General features: G+C 43.5%; 1 protein-coding gene across 2 annotated transcripts in view; it reads left to right on the top strand.

The window, feature by feature from the left end:
• The window catches only part of Evl (Enah/Vasp-like), a 142,271-nt gene that overhangs the window by 27,645 nt on the left and 91,890 nt on the right, over positions 1–22,736 (top strand). Inside the window, exon 1 of one of the 2 annotated variants that reach the window (XM_023562035.2) lies at positions 21,155–21,353. The exons of the other annotated variant lie outside the window; for it this stretch is intronic. Within the exon in view, the coding sequence (XP_023417803.1) occupies positions 21,331–21,353 (23 nt within the window). The 5' untranslated portion in view covers positions 21,155–21,330. Of the gene's footprint in view, positions 1–21,154; positions 21,354–22,736 lie in introns of those variants that run through there. 2 annotated transcript variants of the gene reach the window in all.

The raw sequence follows: 22,736 nt of genomic DNA, 5'->3' as shown, positions 1-22,736 counted from the left end.
ATCTGACTGTGCACATGGAGAGGTCCTTATCTCAGTGCTCAGAAAAGGTTCTTGGCTTTTCTAGGGCGCATGAACCTCCTCACTGCCTCCAGGTTTCATAGCAGCTGGCCCATCTGTGGCTGTTAACTAGTCCCTGTGGGGAGGGAGAGTGGAGCTTTCCTTCCACCATCAGCTGACCGTAAATTCCCTAGTGCTGTCTCTACTGATGGAAACTTTCTCTAAGGAATAATTTAATATCCTTCTATAATTTGTTAAAAAATGATAAGCTCTAAATTTAAAACTGCAGCTCCATAAGAAGCTCTCAGCTCCATGTCTTGATTGACATAAATAACAATAACTCATTTGTTAGGTTATTTTCCAAGCCAGATGCTCTTGTGACCATTTAACATGTGTCACCTCATTAATCTGCACCATAACTACGGGGATAGGTGTTATTGTTGCTTTCTTTTTGTAGGGGAGGACTCTGAGGAGCAGGGAAGGAAGTGGTTGGAGCTCAGAAGAGATTCTGGAGAATCTAGACTTTAGCGTGTTCCAAGTTCAACAGTCACTACACTGACCTGCTTAAAATTTCACGGTCCAGGAGTTCAGATGCTCTGTTCAGATGCACTCCAGGCCTCCTGGATTTTCCCGCATCCCTGTTATCACCTCCAGTTTTAAAAGCTCTTCAAATATAACCGTCTGCCTACAAGTGACTCCTGTGTCCTTCCTTATGCAGCCAACAGAGACACCTGATCCCAGTGAGGTCAGGGAGCATCAAGGCAGTCGAGGAGCTACCAGGAAGGACTGTTGGGGCTTCCTTGTTCAGCTGGCCTTGCTAAAGGGTGAGCCGACGCCCATCTGTGCACAGGCTCACCCTGCATGTAGTGAGGGCAGGGCAGGGACTGCTCTTGGGTGTGTGCTGTACCCGCAGCGTCCGTTGGCTGGAATGAATGACTTTTACTTGGGGAGGCATGGGATGAGAGCAAGTTGCTGTGGTGAGGGATGGAAGTGGGGTTGCTGTTGAATGGAGATGGATTGAAAGTCAGCAGTTTGAGGAGTGGGGCGGAAAGAGCGTGAGGCTCAAGTTTCAGGGAGCCAGACTCCAGCTGGCCACGCCTGACTTCACTGGCGACGCTCACCACCCTGCCACCCTGAGTCTTGGCACTTCCGCCTGTTTATGAAAGGAGAACAGTAGGTTAGGCGATGTCTCGCCCGTCGTGGCACAGATCTTTCTCATTTGAGAACAGGCCTGGACGGGGGCTGGACAGTGTTCGGTCAAGTGCGATAATAAACGTGAACATCTGTTTCCTTTGTGGTTTGCAGTAAGGAGCAGTGGTCCTCTTCTGTGACTTCAGAGTCTGCCCTGACTCTTTTTCCCCCCGTAGACACTGAACCCAGAGCTTTGCACTAAGCTGTATCATCCCCAACTTTTATTTTTCTGCCCAAACCCCATCCCCAACTTTTTAACGTTTTTTTTTAGGACAGAGTCTCACTAAGATGCCGAATTTCACAGGCTGAGTTTGAACATGCGATCCTCTTGCCCCAGCTTCCCAGTGTGCTGGAATTATAGGTGTGTGCCACCATACTCTTGATGCTCTTGGCTGTACTGGCCAGCTAGCCATACTCTTGATACAGTAGGGTCCAAGGTTTGGCTTCATTTCCCCCCAGCTCACCTTGCCTGAAGAAAAGTACTGGATGTAAGTCTCTCTCTTTTATCATGCGTGATTTAAAATGCAAGGTTTGACCTTGACTGAGTCACTTAACCTCCTAGAGCCTTACTTTCCCATCTGTAATAGGGGTGACAACCCCTGCCTCGCCTGCTTTAATGGATGATTGATTGGCATAGGAGACAGTGTACGAGAACTACCTCGAAAGGGTGCTATCATGTTAGCATTTTCAAGGTGCTACCTACACATGCCGAGGACCTGGGTATTCTACTCATGGGAGGATTGCAGCTGGTGGTGCCTCAGGGAAGTTAATCTTTTCTCTTAAAAAGGAAAGAAGGGATGATTTTCATCTTTATCATTAGGAGAGTAAAACTGAAGTCACAGCCACCCAGCACTTATGCCATCTAGTTTATTCTATGCTAGGTGCCTAGAACAATTAGTTCATTGGCTAACTGGGGTAGGTAAATATTTTCATTTCATAGGTGGGAAAACTGAGGCTCGGAGAAAACTGAAACATGCAGTTTGTCACTGGCAAACCCAGAACTTGGGAAGAAAGAACTAATGCTTACTGAATTTTTGTTCAGTGCAAATGGCTTTCATGTTTACTGTCTCATTTAATCCATGTAATAGTTCTATGCATTATTATTCCTTTATATTAAGGAACTGGATGTAAGGGGTTAAAAGTAAATTGTTCGGGATTAGCAGGGAGGAGGTGACAGAGCTGATGTTTCTAAATCCTGCTGCAGGTGGCTCACAATTCAGTGCTGCTGTGCTGCGCTGCTTCTCAACTCATTTGTTCTTTCTTTTATTAAAAAAATCGTGTGTGCCCAGCAGGCACACAGGTCTAGGTCCAGGTCTAGGTTCTCACTGTCTTCAGCTTGCACTTCTGCCTCCGGTGGATCTCTAATTTGTGATATCACCTGTCCTGCTGCACATTACTTTAGTGCTATTGGAAAAGAGGAATGTGCTCAGGTTAGGTTATTTATAAGTGTGTTGTTATTTGTATGCTGGGAACAGACACGTATACTTTTGTGTGTGTGTGTATATATATATATACTGACATTGCTGGCTTTATAAAAACTTTACTTGTTCATCATATAAATTCAGCAATGCCTAAAAGTACAAAAACTAAAGGACAAATCTCCTGACATCTACGGAAGATAAACTGTTGTTAACATTTTTTTTCTGGTACTAGGATTCGAATTCAAGACCTGGTACTTGCCGGGCAGGCACTGTGTCACTGAGCTGTATCATTGGCCCTGTTAATGTTTTGATTGTTAATATACTTGTAAACATTGCTGTGTACACCAACACATATTCAGGGAAAAGCCCGACAAAATGGAATAGCTGTTTTCACCAGCTGTTACGTACTGACTCAGGACGGAGCAACTTGACGTATATCATTTAATTCTCACAATCAACCGCTATGAGATGCAGAGTGTTACCCAGTTTTACCCAGAAGGAAACTGCTGCGAGGAACAGGGGAGTAGTTTCCGAAGGTCCAGGAGCAGTCTGGCTGTGAAGGCAAGGCCGTGCTTTCCTCTGCTCAGCTCTGCTGTGTGTGATGTAGGAGATGGTGCACAGCTGCACGCATCCTGTGTGTGGTTTTCTGTGTGATGTGCTCTATTTGTTTGTGAAGATATTTACTATATAAGTTATAATTTATTTAATCATCTATGATGTGTTTACTCAGCAATAATGTCTATATAGATAAAAAGGTTTATACAGATAAAAACATTTATAATGACTGTTTTGGGGGTTCTGTTGTATGCACTGTGTTGTAACTGTTAATACAACACACATAATTTATTGAATTTATAGAATTATTTTATAATAGTCACTCAAAGAGTCAAACATGAAAAAATGCAGGAAATCTGTCCATACACTATGACCCAAAGAATCCAGCTGAAGACCTTGATCCCACAAGGCCAACAATGCCTCATGCAAGTCTGTTCCATGAATCTGCACTGGAGAGGCCCAAAGGTCAGTGGTGGAAGCTAGCAAGTCTGTGCCAGCAGGCTGAGGGATCTGCACTGGAGCCAGGAAGTGACACTCAAAGGACGGACCGGAGCTCCCCAAAACAGTCCCACAGCCGTCCTTTGGGACAATGAGGACCCGAGCTCCTCCAACAATGAGAACAGCCGAGCTCCTATCAGGAAGCCAGTGTGACAAGCTTCAGGAGAGTGAACGGCACACTTCCTTCTCTCCAGAGCTAGGATGCCATGCTCACAGTAAGCAGCAGAGCTGCCCCGAGCTCCTCTGTCAATGAGAATGGCCAGGTTTTCCCAGGAAAGAAGCTTGACAGCTCCTCCAGGGGAACCCGTGGCCACAGGAGAGCCAGCAACTACACTTCCTCCTCTCCAGGTCTCCTTTCTGTGCTGCTGGCAGTGGTCTTCAGGTGGGCCCCCACACCCAGCCCCATGCTGACTCAGGTATCTTCCCCACTCTCTGCTTTAGGGCCGCGAGTGGGAGGTGGGAGAAATGGGAGACCCAGGCTCCTTACCGCTGCTCCAGGGCTGCGCGGTTGGTGCCTGTGAAGTCCATAGGGCAGCACCTGAGGGTAGCAGCTGCTTGGTGACTCAGCTATTAATCCTTAGGGGAGGGTGGTTGACAGGTCTTCCCCTGAGTTCCCACACGTTACTTCTGCCCAGAGATCTCTGTGGATCCTGGTGCTTACCTGGATGAGGGATCACCTTGAAGAATAGCTCCTTTCCCGAGAAACCATCTATGTGCTTCGTTTGTTTTGTTTTGTTTTTTTCCAGGATCAAATGCTCTCAGGTCAAAAAGCTTCCATGCTCATTTGGTTTTTGGAGTCCCTGTGTTTCCCTTTAGTTTTAGCCTCTTTATTTTTTACCATTGCAATGGCATTCTGAGCCTTTAGAAAGGTTTTTTTGTGTTTGTTTTTAGCTGTTTTGCTTGACTTGGTTTGGTTATTTTTACGGGAAGTATCGATTTTAAAGCCTAGTCTACCTGGTTACTGGAAATGGGAAGTCATTCTGTTTCTTTAGGATCAGTGATGTGTGTGTGTTGCTTGGGAGCTGGCGGTGGCCAGCAGGGAGTGACTGGCCTTAGAAGTGGGGCTCTGGCTTCCAAGGAGGCTGGGGTACCAGTGCGTGGGCTCCTTACCAACTCAGGAAGCAGGATGTCACAGGACAGCTTCAGCCAAAGGGGGCAGGAGCTGTAGGGAGAAGCACAGACTTCAGCATGCACCCCAGGACTCCTGGAGGTTGTGTTGGCGCTGGCCCCCCAGAGGCTCCAGAGGGCCTAGGAGCCTTGCCCACCCACACTCCTCAGAGACCCTGTCTGTGAGAGCCCAGGGGTCGGAAAGCTGTGGTTAGAAGTTGGAAGCTTCTGCTCTGTCTTGGTCTCTGATGGAAGTTCTGCTACCTGAGGTGTGGTTTTCCTTGGTCAAGGAAGGAGATCGGGCTGACCTTTTTCTAAGGTTGCTTCACATTAATGAAATCTGTAGTGAAGGGTGTAAAAGCCCTTGTTCTTCGTGCTTACGCGGGTGTTGTGAAGCTCGTCGGTTCAGTAAGTGTTCAGGTAGCTGGCGGTATGCACCCCTCTCCTTTTCCCTCCTGCGTTAGTGTTTGCCTTGGGGAGCCGCAGTTCCCAGTGTAGCCGGTCACCTATCAAATCCCTCTGTGGCACTGGCGGTCCTGTCTCTGTTAGTTTCACCATCACGGAAATAGGCTGGGTGTTGGGGCTTTCTGAAAGAAGCTATGTGAACTCTGCAAGCGTCTTGAGAAATGCACCAGAGCTCTTTTGGAAACTAAGAAGCAATGCTACTTTGGATGAGAAAAAACACTACTTCGTACATTTTTGTGGGAAATTAGAAAAAGAGAAGGCCTGATAATTAGCAATGTAATGTAAAGGAAGAAAAACTAGCTTTCTGAGGGAATAAAATGCATCCACACGGTAGAGAACTTGCCCCATTACAGCCGTTTTGGCGCATACCCATGCACTTCCTTTGTCGTTCTCGGGCCGCCCTCCGACTCTTCTCCCGTCAGAATGTGGCCTCAGAAAGGGAGGTCTGTCTCAGTGTCCTGGGTTAGGAGGGGCTATGTGGTCAGGTTCAGAATGCAGGGTCTGCTGCTCTGTTTCAGGGAGCAGCCTGTGTGCTGCCAGACCCACGTCTTCCGATTTCAGACACATGTATGTGTACCTCTTGATTTCTCCGCCTTCAAGATAAAAATATCACGCTCGGGGCAGCAGCGTGTGGTTATTATAGCCCTAGCTGCCCAGTGGCCTGAATTGGGAGGATCACTTGAGCCCAAGACTTCAAGACCAGCCTGGGCAACATTGTGAGACCCATTTCAACAGACAAACAAAAATGTCTTCATCCACGCCTCGAAATTCTCACACTGTTCTTTTATTTGTCTTCCATTTCCAAAGGCCCTCAACGCACTAGTCCCCAAAATTCCTTTCCTGTTTTGGTTTCTTGAAGGATCCCAAAGCCTTTGGGAGCCATTCATTCTTTCAGTTCTTCAATTCATTTGGTGAATTCATTCATTCGAGTTCCCTATCCTCTGTGAGAAAGGCACAAGATATCATCTGATTAGATTTCTTCTCTGTTCTGCTGCCTAGCGTGGGTTGGGTTTCTGTGTGCCTCAGAAGTGGATTCGGTTTGTGACCTGCAACCACTGTTCCACGTTGGAAAGGAATGGATGGCAGAGTGGGTTTGTGGAAACTGGGTGGTAAGGGTTAACTGTGGTGACTACCCAAACAGCCAGAGCTTCTGGGGTGTTTGGGAAGGCTAGGGATTAGAAAACCCCTAAGTGACACAGGATGCAGAGGAGCCCCAAGCACTGTGTGCTGAAAAATAGCCTCCTATCCCCAAATTTCACAGCGATTGGATCTAAGAAGACTAAACAAACTAAGCAGCTATTTATAAAGCAGTTATTTAAATTTGAAGGATATTTTTTGAGGAAAAAAACCAATAACAATGGTACAAAATTTCAAAATAAGATTGTAGGAGAGTAACAATGGTTAGTGATTGTGCATTGTTATCTTCAAAGTAATTGCTCATATGATAAGATATAGGCAGGAAAAATTGATCAAACGATATAGGCACAAACCTTTTTCAGTGACCTAATAGCAATGAGTAGTATAATGAGTGTAATTACTTTTGTGTGTGTGTGTATGTGTGTTTTACTTTTTTCCTTCCTTTTCTTCTTTTCCCCATCCCAGTTTCTCTTTCCTTTTGAACAGTTTCTTCTTATTTCACTGTATCTAGTATATATTTTAGATTTCATTTACTTTTTCAGCTTCTTACACTAGGGAAACAATACAATGTTTACCCCTGCAAGTCTGATGTACTTCACTTATGAATATGGTCTCAAGTTACATCCATTTCCCTATAAATGTCTCAAGTTTATCCTTCTTTATAGCTGAATGGTACTCCATTGTTTAAACATACCACATTTTTTTATCCATTCCTAAGTTGATGGGCATTTGGGGTACTTCTGCTTCCAAGATTTAGCTATTACAAATTGTGCTGCTATAAACAGCATATACATTGCCATGTTACGTTTTTAATTCTGGGAAAATACCCAAAAGGGGTGAGTCAAATGGGACCTCTATTCCTAGTTTTTTGAGGCATCTCCACACTGATTTCCACAGTGGTTGCACCAGTGTACACTTCTATCAACAGTGGAGAATGGTTTCTATTACCCCAAAGGCCTCCAGGATTTGTTATTGGTTGATTTCCTGATTATAACCATTGTTTCTGGAGTGAGATAAAATCTTAGTGTTGTTCTAATTTGCATCTCTCAAATGACCAGTGATATTAAATATTTTTTTATATATTTATTTTCCATTTATATTTCTTCATCTGATAAGTGTGTATTCATCTCAGCTGCCCATTTTTGGATTGGGTCTTTGAATTTGTGGAGGTTTCTGATTTTTTTTCAGTTTTTCATGTATTCTAGATATAAGTCTTTTGTCTGAGGGACAGTTGGTTAAAAATTGTTTCACACTCTAAGGGTGTCTCTTCAGTCTGTTGGTGATTTCTTTTGATGTGCAAAAGCTTTTTAGTAAGATGAAATCCCAGTTGTTGACTCTTTGAAGTGTTTCCCATGCTTGGGTTTTGTTCATGGAATCTCTGCCTATTCCTGTATTTTCAAGATTTCTACCTACTTTCTCTTCCAGTAGATTAAGTGTTTCTGTTTTTAATATTTAGGTCTTTGATCCATTTTGACTTTAGTTTAGTGCATGGTGATAGACATGGGTCTAGTTTTAATCTTTGGCATTTAAAGAGCCAGTTTTTCCAGCACCCATTATTAAAGAGACTGTGTTTCTTCCAGTGAATGTTTGGCCCCTTTGTCAAAGATAAGGTGGCTAAGTGTGTTTGTAGTTGTCTCTGAATCTTCTAATCTGTTCCACTGGGGTGCGTGTGTGTGTATTTTTTTTTTTGTTTTAGTTTTTTTTTTTTTTTTTTTTTTTTTTTGTCAGTACCATGCTGCTTTTATCACAGTAGCTTTGTAGTATAATTTCAATTCAGGGATTGTGATGCCTCCTGTCTTGCCTTTGTTGCCCAGCTCTGTCTTGCTATTTTAAATCTCTTCTGCTTCTGGATGAACCTTAGGGATGTTTTCTCTAGTTCTGTGAGATATGTTAATGACATTTTGATTGGGATTGCGTTCAATCTGTAAGCAGTTTTGGGCATATGGTCATTTTCACTATGTTGGTCTTCCCATAAGCAAAGGGCATCTTTCCATTTTCTGATAACCTCTTTGGTCTCCTTTTTTCAGAGTACTGTAATTTTCCATATGTCAGTCCTTTCTTTGTTAGATTGAAGTATTTCATGTTTTTGGATGCTACTGTGAAGAGTATGGTTTCCCTAATTTCTCTCTTAGTGAGTTTGTTGTTTGTGTACAGGAATGCTATTGATTTTCAAGTGTTGACTTTGTATCTAGGTGTGTTACTAAATTTGGTTCTTATCTCTAGGAGTCTTTTGGTGGAGTTTTTAGGGTCTTCTATGTAGAATATCATGTCATCTGTGAATAATGATAGTTTAACATCTTCCTTTCCTATCTTTATTCTTTTTATTTCTCTTGTCTAATTACTCTGGCTAATGTTTCCAGAACTATATTGAATAGGAATGGTGATAGAGGGCATCCTTATCTTGTTCCTGATTTTAGACTGAGAGCTTTCAGTTTTTGTCTATTTAGTATGATGTTGGCTGTTGGTTTGTCGTAGATAGCTTTTATCAGATTTAGGTAAAGACCATCTATTCTGATTTTTCTGTAGGGCTTTTATCATGAATGAGTGATAGACTTTATAAAAAGCTTTTTCTGCATCTGTTGAGATGACCACATGATTTTTGTCTTTGGCTCTGTTGAAATGATGTATTACATTTATTGATTTGTGTTGAACCATTCCTGGGATGAATCCAAGTTGGCCATGGTATATAATCCTCTTGATAATTTGCTGCATTGTTGAGAATCTTATTGAGGATTTTTGCATCTATGTTCCTTAGGGAGATTGGCCTGTGTTATCCTTTCAAGTGGATCTTTCTCTGGTTTTGGTGTCAGGGTAATACTTACCTCCATTACTGAGTTAAGGAGTATTGCTTCCCTTTCAATTTTACTAAGGAGTTTGAGGCATATTGGCATTAAATGTTCTCTAAATTTCTTTTAGATTTCAGCAGTGAATCCATCAGGACCTGGGCTTTTCTTTATTGGTAAGTTTTCAATTGCATTTTCAGTCTCATTAACTGATACTGGGTTATTCAGAATTTTTATATCTTCCTGATTTAGCTTTGGCAGTTTATATGTATCTGGAATCTATCCATTTCCTCTGTTTTTCTTCCTATAGGAGTAAAGGTTTTCAAAGTAAGTGCTGATCCTCTGAATTTTCACAGGATCTGTAGTGATTTCACCTTTTCATTCCTCAATGCATGAATTTGAGTCGTTTCTTTCCTTTTTTTGATAAGGTTAGCTAAGTGTTTATCAACGTTATTAAATACTCTTTTCATTACATCTTTGTATTGTTTTCTGGATCTCCATTGCGTTAATTTCTCTCTGATCTTTATATGGGTTTTGGGTTTGTCTAGCTCTTCTTTTTCTAGAAGCTTGAGGTGTAACATTAGGCTATTTATTTGTGTTCATTCTGTTTTCCTTATGTGAGAATTCACAGCTTTAAATTTCCCTGTTCAGACCACTTTCATTGCATGCCATAAATTCTGGTATGTTGTATCTGCATTCTTGTTTAGTTGTAGACATTGTTTAATTTCTTCCTATATTTCATCTGTGACACATTGGTTGTTTAGGTGGTTGTTATTTAATTTCCATGTATTTATGGAGTTTTTGTGGTTTATTTTACCATTAATTTCTATTTTTATCACACCATGGTCAGATTATATGTATAGAGTAATTGCAGTTTCTTGCATTTACTGTGGGCCAGTATATGGTCTGATTTAGAGAAGGTCCCATGTGCAGCTGAGAAATATGAACATTCCAATAATGATGGATAGAACACTCTGAAAACATCAGCTGAGTCTGTTTGTTTGAAAGATTTTCATAAATAAAAAGGATGTGAATGAGGCAGAAGCCAAAACAGGCCACATAAGAAAGAACACTTAGTACTGATTCCTTTGACGGGATAATAAACTGTGGTTAGTTATTTTAGAAATGTAACCTGGGCTGGGCATGGTGGCTCACACCTGTAATCCCAGCACTCAGGAGGCTGAGGTGGGAGGATCGTTGCAAGTTCGAGACCAGTCTGGGCTACAAAGTGAGCTCAAGGCCAGCCTGAACTGCATACAGAGACCCCATCTCAAAAAAGACAAAAACAAAAAGCCGAAAAAAAAAAAAGAAATATAACCTGGAAGCTGGAGAAAAGGCCAAAAGATTGTTGTGTCCCTTCGTTATCACTCAAGGGCATTTGTATAGCAATTCCAAAGACTCTTGGAGAAGATAACTATTTGGCTTACTTTTGATTAGGTCCAAACTCTGTACAAGTGGCTGTTAACTTGTAGAAAATTGATTTTACAAGTGTTTTGTCCATGGAGATCTGAATTTTTTCTGTTTAGTAGAAAACATAATTCCGAATACTGGTTTGATTGCTGTATAGGGCATTAACTAGTTTTGTATCTGACTTTGCAAGATGGTCACAAAATTCTTTTTTTTTTAAGTGACTGTCTGCACATTATCTTTACCTTGAGCCCACATTGCCTTTGTTAATGGGTTAAGTTAGTCCGTGACACACTGGTATTATACTTCTACGAGACTTAAAAGCACTTAGTAGCATGTGTGCATCTTAGACGGCTTATTTTAAGTTTAAGGGCTTTGGGGCCCTTACAGTTATGTGTTCTTACAGTTACGCATATCTAATTTCCTTGGTCACTTGGATAGTAAGTTGCAAGTCACATTTGTGGATCATGTAATTATGTATGGCTCAGAAGATTTTTTAAAATTCTTGCCTTTTAAGGATCCAGATGGCACACAAAATGGAAAGGGATAATATCTTTTATCAATAATAACACTGTTATTGGCCTGTAAACCACTTAAAATTTACAAAAAATAGCATCCTATTATTGTTTTCAGTCTTCAAAATTTCTGTCTGAGGAAGAGGAATACACTCAGATGGTGACAGGCATGGAGCTGGAACCACATCCAAGCTGTGTACACAGCAAGTTCATTCAGCAGCCACGTAGTGGTGTGAGAAAGAAAAAGGGAATGAAGGGAAGAAGGAAGGAAGGCTCACGCTGATGGAATAAATAAAAAATCCTCTGCCACAGCTTTAGATACCTGACGTGATCTATCGTTACTATTATTTTAGTTTTTGAGTACATACGGTATGTTAGTCAGATTTTATCTGCTGTGACAAAGTATCTGAGATAAGCAACTTCAAAAGAGAAGAGATTTATTCTGGCTTCTGCTTTCAGAGATGCTAGTCTGTGGTTGTTTGCTCTGTTGCCTTTGAGCCTGTAGTGAGACATCACAGTGGGAGCGCATGATGGAAGAGACTGCTCACGGTGGCTGGAGAGTGAAAGAGGGAGGAGAGAGCTGGGACCCTAGTTACCCGTCAAGGGCATATCGCTCTCCAGTGAGCTAACTTCCTCCCACGCGGCCCCACCTCCTAAAGGTTCTACCACCTCCCAGTTGTGCCACAGGCAGTGACCAAGCCTTCAACACATCGACTTTGGGGAACCCCCGGCCCTCAAAGGCTTGCGTCCATCTCATAATGCAAGATATAATTAGACCCTCTCCAAAAAAGTTTTAACAGCTCCAGCCTTACTCAAAAGTCTAAATCAAAGGCCCCTCCAAGATTCAAGGGAAACTCTTAGGTCCTGTAAAAATCAAAGGAGCAATTGTATGCTTCCCGGATACAATGAAACATGGCAAACATCACCATTCTAAAAGAGTGTAATAGGGGCATAGAAAGGAGGGATTGGACTAAAGCAAAACAGAAACTCAGCAAGCAAACCTTAAATCTTGCCGCTCCAAGTCTGGCATCTTGGATGTGTATTAGTGAAGCATAAGCCCCTTGCGAGCTGCAGCCCACATGGCCTCTCCCTTGAGCTAGTTCTGCTTGCTGCTTGCAGCTTCCCTTGGCAGGCATTCCACGTTCCTATCATTTCCAACTTCTTGAGGGCTCCATTGCAGCTTTGGTGTCACTCTGGCAGCTTCATGTGTGGCCCTATCAGAGGTCACTTCTAGGGACTGTGATCCTGCCACCCTGCCTGGCCTCCCAGACGTCCTTCTTAAATCTTAGTGGAAGCTTCATAAATCTTGCATCCTGCACACCTACAAAATTAGTGTCATATGGGCAGTGCCAGAATCTGCCAGTGCCCTGAGCTGTACCTGGGCCCACTTAAACCATGGCTGCAGCAGCCTCTGGGTACCTGAACAGCCAAACACAGGGAAACAAATCCTGGAGAAGTAATTCCTTAGACATCTCTGTGGATGCAGGATCTTCATCTCAAACAAGTCTTTGAGCCTGTGGTGGGCGAGGTCTTGGTGATTCTGAGATGTCCTGCAGGTATTTTTCCTACTATCCTGATGCAAACTACTTGGCTTTTTTTTTAATGGCACTAAACTTTTGCAACTTCATCCTTCCTGGCTGCCACTTTAAGCACACTTCTTTTCTGGACAAACTTCAAGTTTTTCAAATCTTCACACTACTTTTTATTCCCAATTCTCGCTGTAAGTCTGGCTATAAGCAGCCAGCAGTGTTACTGCCTGAATGCTGTGCTGCCTTGAAGTGTCCTCTGCCAGATGAATTAGTCCATTGCCTTTAAAAATCAGCCTCCTACAGTGTCTCAGGGCATGGAAAAAATGTACAAAAGTCCTTTGCCAGAATGTAACACTCAACTCCCAGCTGAGTCCTCATTTCCATCTGAAAGTTCAGTAGGGTGGCCTCTTCTGTCCACATTCCTACAGCAGTCTAGTCTTCTCTTCTTCCACCAGAATCACGCATTAATTTCCACTGTAGCATCTGAGGCTTTGTCTAGCCTGCTTCTCCAAACTTTTCCAAACTCCTGCAAACCAATTCTGCAGGTTTCGAATCACATGGTCAGGTGGGAACACAGTAATGACCTCACTTCTATACCAATATTCTATGTCAGTTTCACTATTACAAAAATACCTGAGATAATCAAGAGTGTGGCTTAATGGTAGGTAGAACTCTTGTCTAGTTTGTGTGAAGCTCTGGGTTCAATCCCCAACACGACCTCCATCAAAAAAAACAACAATCAATTTATAAGGAGGAATGTTTTATTTTGGCTCACAGTTAGAGGGCATTTAGTCCACTTTTTCTTTGCTGTTTCCTTCAGGTCTGTGGCAGCACGGTACCTCATAGTAGAAGTGCACAGTGGAAAAGGCTGCGCACCTGTGATGGCCAGGAAGCTAGAAAGGGAGGGTGGGAGGAGGAAATGAAAAAAGGAGCAGAGTTCCAGTGTCATCTCAAGGGCCTGTCCCCAGTGACCTGACTTCCTCCCACTACCACATGGACTGGTGACCAAGCCTTTAGTACGTGACTGTCTGGGGACACGTAAGACGTAGCTGTAACACAGGGTGGCCATCAGAGAAAGGCCTGAACTATGGCTCCATCTTTTCGACCTTGCTTCCACCTGAGAGATGGACAACTCTAGCCGCACAGCCATGGTCAATAGGTGTTTCTTGGTTGGTTGGATATATTTGCATTCTATGTTTCATCTTTTTGATTTTCCCTCTATTCCTAGAAAGACTTTCTGGGAGATTTCATTACATCATGGTAATACCAGTGCAGCTGTATTTATTCATTCAAAAGGATAATGTGCCCTATTACTTGGTGCTTGCATGGGAAAGAGGACTGCTGACTTAATCCAATTTTATCTTCTTATGAAATCTCTCCAAGTCCAAGATCTCTGATTGATTAACTCAACAGATGAGTAATGCCATGTGCCAGTTTCTGGCACAGAATAGTGAAAAAGAGTCCAGCTCTTCCTTTCATAGAGTTTATTCTCCCTTTGGCTTTGGTGCTAGTGTCTTCCTTTCAGGGGTCTGTGGCCGTACCTTCTTGGATATGCCAATCTCATATGAAATGATTTCAGTCTTTGCTGTGCTTCGGTGCTAATCAAGGGGTGCAGGAAGCAGTCGAGTTGTGAGAAGGACTGTCTTCAACACGTGCCCGAAACCCGGCTTCTGTCTTTGCCGCCAGCCAAGTCCAAATTCCATTCTCACTTATAACTGGTCTCCCTGTTCCATCTTCCTTCTAGAAATTAAAATCGGATCACATTACTGCCCTGTCTACAACTTCCCAGAGGCCTCCCTGGCTAGTGAAGCCCTGCTTACCTCCTTGTCTCCATTTTCAGCTCCCCTCTTTACCTTGTCTATCCCTCCACACCGTAGGAGAAATGGCACTAGCTATTTCTTCTGGTCCTAATGATCTTCCCCAAATATGTGCACAACTGGCCCCTTCTGGTCGTTTAAATCTCAGTTTAAATGTCGTAACTTTAGAGGTGCCTTGCCTACCACCTCTTCTAAGTTGATTGTCCCCTAGCTCACTGTGTCACGTTGCTCCACTTTGTGATCTTTTTCTTATTCATTTATCATCTGACTTTGTTTATTAGAACGTAACCACTGAAACTCAAGGGTTGTTCTTGTTCACTGTTCTCTCTGAAGTGCCCAGAATAGTACCCAGCCCTAGAGTAGCCTGTGAAGTATTTGCTGAGAAAATAAAGGATACAGTTCAATAAACCTGGCAAGTATTCAGAGAATACTTCTTTCATAGAAGAGATTGTTATAGACTGAAATATAGAAATAATTACCAGTAAACTCCTATCTTGAGCACTGTTAAGTTTAAAAATATATTGAAGTTGTGTTTGCTTTATAATAGAATGTTTTTGGGTAGCATCGTTTAAATAGGACTCTCAAAATAGAGTTAAGAGATGGATGTATTTAAAACTTTTGTTTTAAACTTAAATATCACTGTAGAAGTCCATTTGAACTGTAATTAGGAGAAAGACAGCTTGGATTGTAAAACTCACACATTTTCTATCAATTCAAGGAGGTTCATTTTTAAAAATTTTTACAAATGTTAATGCAACTAGAACTTAAAGACACTCAATGAATTTGAAACATTTTTAATCAAAGGCCTCCTGTACAAATGTTTCATGCCCTCTGAAACTTAGGTAGAACTACAAACCAGGGTTAGTGCTATTGGGTTCCCTGTAATTTCAAAATAAGAGAATTTAGAGATAGTGTCCCATTATAATGGATTTCTTTTGAAGCTATAGTTGCATAACAAGCATGTTATTGCTTCTTAGGTTGCATATATATTTCTTAGGGTGTGGACTCATGTGTGACGGGGTTATAGAGAGCTAATTCTTGCATCCAGTAAATCTTGTCTATTTATAGGCAGTGGGCCAAGTTACTCAGTACAAGGCAATATGTGAGATGTTTTTTAAATGACTATTAATTTTTGTAGAAATTCCAGAGTTTTAGAGACCCATGTAGGCTGGTTTGGATCAAGATGAGAAACACATAAATGGAATTTTGAAACATAAGTGATCATACCAGCTACCGTTAACTGTAGTTACTGTGTGCCAGGCATTTCATTTTGAAGATGTCCCAAAATATATGCCATCTTTCCCATCTTAGGATTTGAAGACTGAGGCTTAGCCTAGTAAGGATCTGCCTTAGGCTTCTCAGGTAGTAGCAGTAGAACTGGATTCCATACCCTCAGAGGTACTGTGGCGGGGGGGGGGGGGGGGGACCAAGGAGAGCAGGCAGAGGTGGCATGAATCAGGGGGTGAGGTCAGTGAGGATACCCCTGGCCATGCTAGCGGTCGGGTCATCATGTGTGGAAGGTGTACTGGAGCAGAGGATGGTCAGGCTGCAGAGGAGCCAGATGCCAATCTGGGAGCAGAGATTTTATCCTGCAGACAGTGAAAAAGAAGAGGATTTGTACTGAAGAGCTGTCTCTGGCAACTGTCTGGTGAGAGAGTATGGCAGAGAGATCAGGGAAGTGAGGATGGTCTTCACTGGGGGGCAGAAGTGAGATGAGGAAAAGCAGGGTCTGGGGACGTTATCAAGTGCTTCTTGTTACCACTTAGGCCCCTGCTCATTGGAAAGCTCTGCCCTAGGCGGTGAGAATAGTATTTTTAGTCATGATCGTAAGTGATTTCCATTTATGTCTCCTTCTATTTCATCTCTGCACAGTGCTGTAGTGAATGTGCATATCCATAAATGTCAGAAGTATAATTCTTGTCTTAGCTGATTGGCACAGTAGACTCTGTTCTTATGCTCGGCTCTTATTTTGCAGCACATGCATCATGGCTGTGTGCCTACAACCTAAAAAATGAAGAGAGCTTTAGTTGACATTTCAAATGCACAGGACATCAGGGTCTCAAACTCTCTGCTTGTCCATTTCCAAAGGAACTGTGACAAGATTTAGTACTAAGAAATCACAAGCTCACTGTCATGGTTACTTTTCTCTGTTGCTGAGACAAAATACCTGACACCCAAAATGAAGGAAGAAAAGATTTGTTTAGCTTACAGTTTGTGGAGGTTTCAGCTCATAATCAGCTGACTCCAAGGCAAAGGGGCAACACTTAACTGCAGCAGCCAGCAAAAACAGCAAGCGGAAAAGGGGGAAGAGCAAGCCTCCTTTTCTCCCTTATATTGTACACAGGCCACCCTCCCACTTCCCGGGCAAGTATAGCGCTCACAAAATCTCCTTACCCTCTTGCACAGGCTGAGGATATTTACAAAGTAAGAACCCTGGCTCCCTGCTGAGTCTCTTAGTTAAAGGTCTAAACTTCTCAAGTTGACACAATGTATCAGTCATAATATTTACTTTATTAGAGAACTATTTCCTAGGAGAAGACATATTGCTTGCACATCCAAGATGTAGGTTAAGTTAAGGACACTGGCTTAAAATATCCTCCCTTAATTTCACAAACTGTCAGGGTCTGGGGACAGCTCTTGTAAATGTTTGTGTTTGTTCCCCGTGTCCTGTGTTCCCTCCTCAGGCAGCCTGCCTGTCTAGGAACTTCAGAGAAGGTTCTGTCATGACAGCAGGAACCAGTCAGGAGGCCTCTGTTCTTAGCAACAAGACTAGCAAGAGGCTCTTCCACCTTCTCCAGTCAGAACCTTTCTACTTTTATCAGTTTTTTATATTAGGATTCCACAGAAGCGTTATTTTTGAAAATAAAAAGCAAAAACTGTAGTACATGTGACACAAAGGAAAATAGAGTCCTGAAGTATGCACATATAGTCTTTGGTAGCTGACCTGACGTGACTGTGGAGGTTTTTTGTTCAATCCTTTTTTTAAATGTTTATTTTTATTAGTACACGCTTGCAGTACATAATGACTGCATTCATTGTGGCGAGTGGAGACCTGATGTGACTTTTTAAAAACATTCTGTATCTTAAACAGTTATTTGTGGGGGGATAATATGTATACATCAACTAGTGATTTATTAGTTTATTTCTTTTCTTTGAAAGTATGTACTATTTCTGCCCAGTTTCTGTTTTGTTTTGTCTTTCTTTAAATAAAATTTTAAAAAATAAAAACATTGTGTGGTCCCAGAAGCATCTCGTGGAGCTCTGGGTTGTATTCCGGAGAAGCCTGTGGCCGCTGGGAACCACACACCTTGGCTCGGGTTCCTGATCCTCGTGCTTCCTGATTGCAGTGAGCAGTGATCAAGGGTCAGCCTGGCCTTGGTTCACCAGACTCCTGGTCCTACTGGGATCTCAGCGCACTCAGCTCAGTTTCCACCCCTTACTCTCTGGGCATTTTAGTTGGTTTTCTGGCTTTAAAGGTATCTTGCCAACCATAAAAATCTGAGAATTAGCCAGTCCAACCAGATAAAATAGCCCCAAAGGGTCACAGTGTCAGGGCCGCTGGCCATGGCTGTCCTGCGTTCTGCGGAGTAACTCCTCTTTGGGGGAAGCCTGAGCGATTTGGATCCTGGGTGTTCACAGACCAGCGTGACCCACTGGAGACTCGCCACAGTGCAAGGTGTGCTCTGACACAACAGCGGCTGTGTGACAGTGGCAGGTTACTTACATACACCGGCCCTTGTTTTCTTAAGAGTAAGTTAGCGTATCTCATAAAATTGTCTCCATACACCGATGCTGCAATGTACTTGCATTTGACTTTTCACCATTTCTGCCAACTCCTGTGTCTACCAGGATTTTATGAGTAACCCTGAAAGGTGCAGCCCACCCACTGAGTAAGAGAATCTTTGAGTCACCGTAGACAGCAGGCCCAGGGTCTACAGGTCCTTTGCCCCCCTGGGCCTCCACTGCACCGGACCCCTGACCTGCTTTATGGGCTCCACCAGACAAAAGCAGATCAGAGCACTGCCCACCTGGCCAAAGAACTAGAAGTCACACCACTGCCTCTCCCTTAGCATTGCGCAGACTGCTAAGGGGGAGATTTTGCCCTTAGGCATCCACTAGCAGGCCCAGCAGTCAGAAATACTTATGGAGGACCACTTGTTTACTGGCCTGTCCAGCGGCTGTGAAGGACTGGAAAGCTTATGTAGAGTTCATTCCTGCTGCCCTTTGCCCCACCCCATCTAGGACTATACCCAAGTAGTTTAAGAAACGAAAAACTAAATGAAAATGTTTATTTTCTTCTTTAGGTTGGGTGGCCTGAACTGTGTTTTAAACCTGGGACTTGGGACAATGATTTTTACATATGCTCTCTTGCTCTCTCTCTCTCTCTCTCTCTCTCTCTCTCTCTCTCACTCACACACACACACACACACACACACGAGTTGGCTCTGTACACATGGATTCATGGCAGAAAAAACTGACATAGTGGGGGAAATGCATTTGTTTTGTTTTGTTTTTTCAGACAGGGTCTCGTTGCATAGTTCAAGCTGATCTGGACTCACTATGTAGCTCACACTATTTACACAGCATTTACATTGCTGTTATATAGCATTAAGATCCCAACTAATTAAGCGATGCTTTAAAGCATGTGGGAAGACATGTGTAGATATAGCCAAATACCACACTGTTTTGTATACTCAATTCGAGACCTTCAAATTTTGGTGTCTACAGGTACCAAAATACAGACACAGATACAGATACAGATCCCTTAACTGGAGAGTTGCAGGACGGAAATATCCGTTCACCCCAAGTAAATGAGCTACCAATGAACAGACAGGACACTGATCAGCAGAGGTGGACTGCCATAGGGAAGAGCCCTCCAGGAATCAGAGGTGTTCAGTGAGGGGCATCTTTTGAGTTGATAAAAGGGTGAAGAATGTTTGATAGGAGCTTTTGCGCTTCTGTTTTGTTGGCTCCTTACAATTGCACGAGAGAGGAATGGGCAGTATTCATATTACCACAGTTTTATGCATGGGGAATTTAAAGCTCAGAAAATTCCAATAGTTTGCCAGTGATCACAGAATTAGTAAGTGGCAGATCTGGGATTTAATACCGGGTTATTTAATGACTAAAAATACCCAGTGTTTGCTGTGATAACAAGGTGTTGCCAAGAAGCTCAGCAGAGGGGCTCGGAGAGGAGTTTTGCTGGGGCGTCTGTGGAAGGCATTCCAGGTCAGCAGGGACTGCAGGGATCCCTCGTCTTCCCATACCTCAGTCTGCCCTCAAGGCCCTCTGTCCCTGCACTTCTCTAGGTCAGCCTCTGGACCCCAAATCCTCAGAGGTAACCACAGAGGTGTCACCCTCATCCAAAGCACCCATGTGAGCTTAGGCACCCGTCCCTCCTCTTACCAAGCACAGCCCTGGGAATGCAGGAGTGAGTCCCACATGGACACCCAGCCCTCTTGGAACCCCTGAATGTGTATGTAAGGCCGCACCATCCACAACAGAGGAAAGAGAGCTGCCAGATCCTGGCAGCACCTGGAGAGGCAGCAGCTGAGACCCCTGTGTGGCAAGAAGTCCATCTGGGCCATGGACCCAAGAAAGGAGACTCTGCCTTATTTGGAGAACTATGAGTGCTGGCTGAATTCAGAGGTTTGGGAGAGTTTTTGTGGCAGAAGGAGTTGGAGGAATAGGCTCTGGACACCAGGCTGAAGCCTTTTATCTAGTCTGATGGGCACTGAGGAATCAGTACAGGGTTAACAGAGGGTAACATCAAAATTGGATTTAGAAAAATTGCCTTGGCAGAGTTTTAGAGACAGAGGAAGCAGGAAGTTTGGTTACCCATGCAAGAGGCGGAGGGGGCGAAGCCAGAGCTAAAGCTCAGGCAGGGCAGACGGAGAGGGGCTGGCCTCAGGGCAATTCCTCTGAGGGAGAAGTCCAGCTAGTGAAAAAGCTGCTTGTGAAAAAGTCGTGTGCCTCATAAGTTTTCATTTGCAATCCATCTCCCTTAGTTTATAAAGATTTGCAATCCAAATGTGGAGCATTCTTCTTCATGGCAAGTCCCAGAAGACAGCCGCAGCGCACTTGCCAAAGCCTGCCAGCCTGGGCTTTACAGACTGGTAAACATTTCTCCTTTTTTGGCTAACGTCTCATTTCTATTTTTCTTAACTTCTGTTCTGAAATTATTACAGCAGTGTTTGTACTTCAAGGAATGAGTGGTACACATTACGCTTTCAGTCAGTGGATGATCACGTGAAGGACTTAGCTAGTCATGGTGGACCTGCAAGGTCACGTTAGCCGCTATAAAGTGGGGGGCATACACTGGGACTTTCACGGTTCTGAAGCAGCGCCTGCTGCAGTGCAGAATGTGGAAGAATCTTTCAGGACCTAGCTTTGCTGTGCAGTGTAGCGAGGCTCTCACCATATACTACGCTCATTTACAACACAGGTCAGGCTGGCCTTGGTAGCAGCAGCAGCCACAGGAAGATGAGGTAATCAGGCACATCACAGCGGAACAGGTTGCTTTTCCATTCCTTTAGACCCCCTCCCACCTGCCTCAACCTGCACGGTTCTGGGAGGGATGCGGGTTACATGATTTACCCAGGACTTACTTCTTGAGACTAATCCCGCTCCCACCCTGAAGCCTAAGCATACACTGCATTAATCAGACTTGCTGGAATGATCACATGGTTTTCTAGCTGCCTCCTCTGTTAGCTGCCGCTTGTCAGCAGCTGGCGGAGCTGGAGGCTGCAGGCCCCTGTCTGCAGAAAGCCTTTTACTTCAGAATACTGGGGGGGTGTGGAAGCCCCGCCTCTTTTTTCTGCACTTTGCACCACCGGACTGACTAAATGGTTGTCCTCTATACCAAAAAGACCACCCTACAGTCTAAGGAAATTGTCTCTGACTAGGTCATGTTTGCATTTGAAGAATTCAGGTATGTTCTGGGTTGCCTACATCAGCCTGCTGCTGGGTTTTTGTTCTCGCTAGGTTTTTGCTGTGTAATGACAGCTTAGGCTCTGGCTCATTCTGACACACAAAAAAGGGTTTGCCTCTGCATTTGGTGGGATTTATCTCAGCGAAGGGACCGGAGGCACAGAGGTGCTGCGGGTCAGCGGTGTTTATTGCATGCAGAAGTGCAGCGTGGATAATTGGTCTGATCGTGTGTGAATGTGTCCAGGACCCCACCTTGTGCCCCATTTGAGCTGCTCTTGCTGGTGTAGAGTTATGAATACAGAATAGCAACTGTTTATCCAGAATGAGACTCTTGCTATCTTTTGTTTTACCTCCTTTGTCGAACTCATGCAATCTACTGCTGTTTAAAAAAAAAAGAATCCAAGCAGTGAAGGTGAAAAATTTTCCAAATCTGTCTGCACAGTCGAAATCTGGTTTTTTCCTCATTGTTAATGGTAATCTCGTGGCCAGGCTGCTTTCTGGGAAGTGCCCTTGTCATGTTTTGTTCACAGGGTCCTTTGCTTTCATAAGCTTTTCAGCTGCTGTAATTATTAATGTTCCAAATTAGATCTTTTGTGAATCTGATTCCTTCTGTTTCCTCTGTCTTGTCTCTGGGAATCTGTCCCTGGGTGCAAATGTGGAAACACAGATAGTTTCTAAGAAATGGAAATAAAGGAGGCGGAACAGGAGGGCAATGGAATCCTTCTGGCGCCTATTTCCACCTCCTTGGAGCATCTGAACAGGAATATATATATATGCATGTGTCTGTTTCTGACCTCTGATGGCTCCTCATTTTTCAAATGCAATTTCTCTGAATTTTGGAATCACAGGTACATGCCATACGGTGGGCACAGAGAGTGACTGTGCAGGACCTCGGCTTTACCTCGGCAGCCTTTTTTTTGTTGTTCCTTACAAATGTTAATGCAGTAGACACTGAGATGATAAGAGAAGAACCCTTTTCCCCTTCATTATTTTAGGAGAAAATCAGAGACTTTTGGATCAACCAAGGGAGTAGGAGAGAGGGACATTAGATTTCCACAAAGAAAACAAGGGTGTAAAGCTGGCCCCTACCCTTGTCTGTAAACTTGGTGCTCTGGGTCCAGAGTTAACCATTGTTTCGGAGAGTGTGTCTGCAAAAATGTGCAGAGCTTATGAGAAAGAAACTCTTTCCACGTGGCAATATGCCCTGGTGACAAGGGGCCTTCGGCCCTCCGGTAAAAACTTACTGCTTTAGGATAGCTCCATTAGATAACTAACAAGAATGTATTAAATGCCCGTTACGTTATAGTAGATAGGCCCATGAGGAATAAATCAGGAGTCTCAGGTTCAAGATGTAGTTTCAAAGTTAGCATTTCATGTCTTCATG

This window comes from Cavia porcellus, unplaced genomic scaffold (genome assembly GCF_034190915.1).
Source record: "Cavia porcellus strain 051 isolate PalLab524CR breed Dunkin Hartley unplaced genomic scaffold, mCavPor4.1 scaffold_31, whole genome shotgun sequence".
Taxonomy (NCBI): domain Eukaryota; kingdom Metazoa; phylum Chordata; class Mammalia; order Rodentia; family Caviidae; genus Cavia; species Cavia porcellus.
The sequence above is the reverse complement of the archived record's forward strand: the minus strand, read 5'-3'. Positions and strand labels throughout refer to the sequence as shown.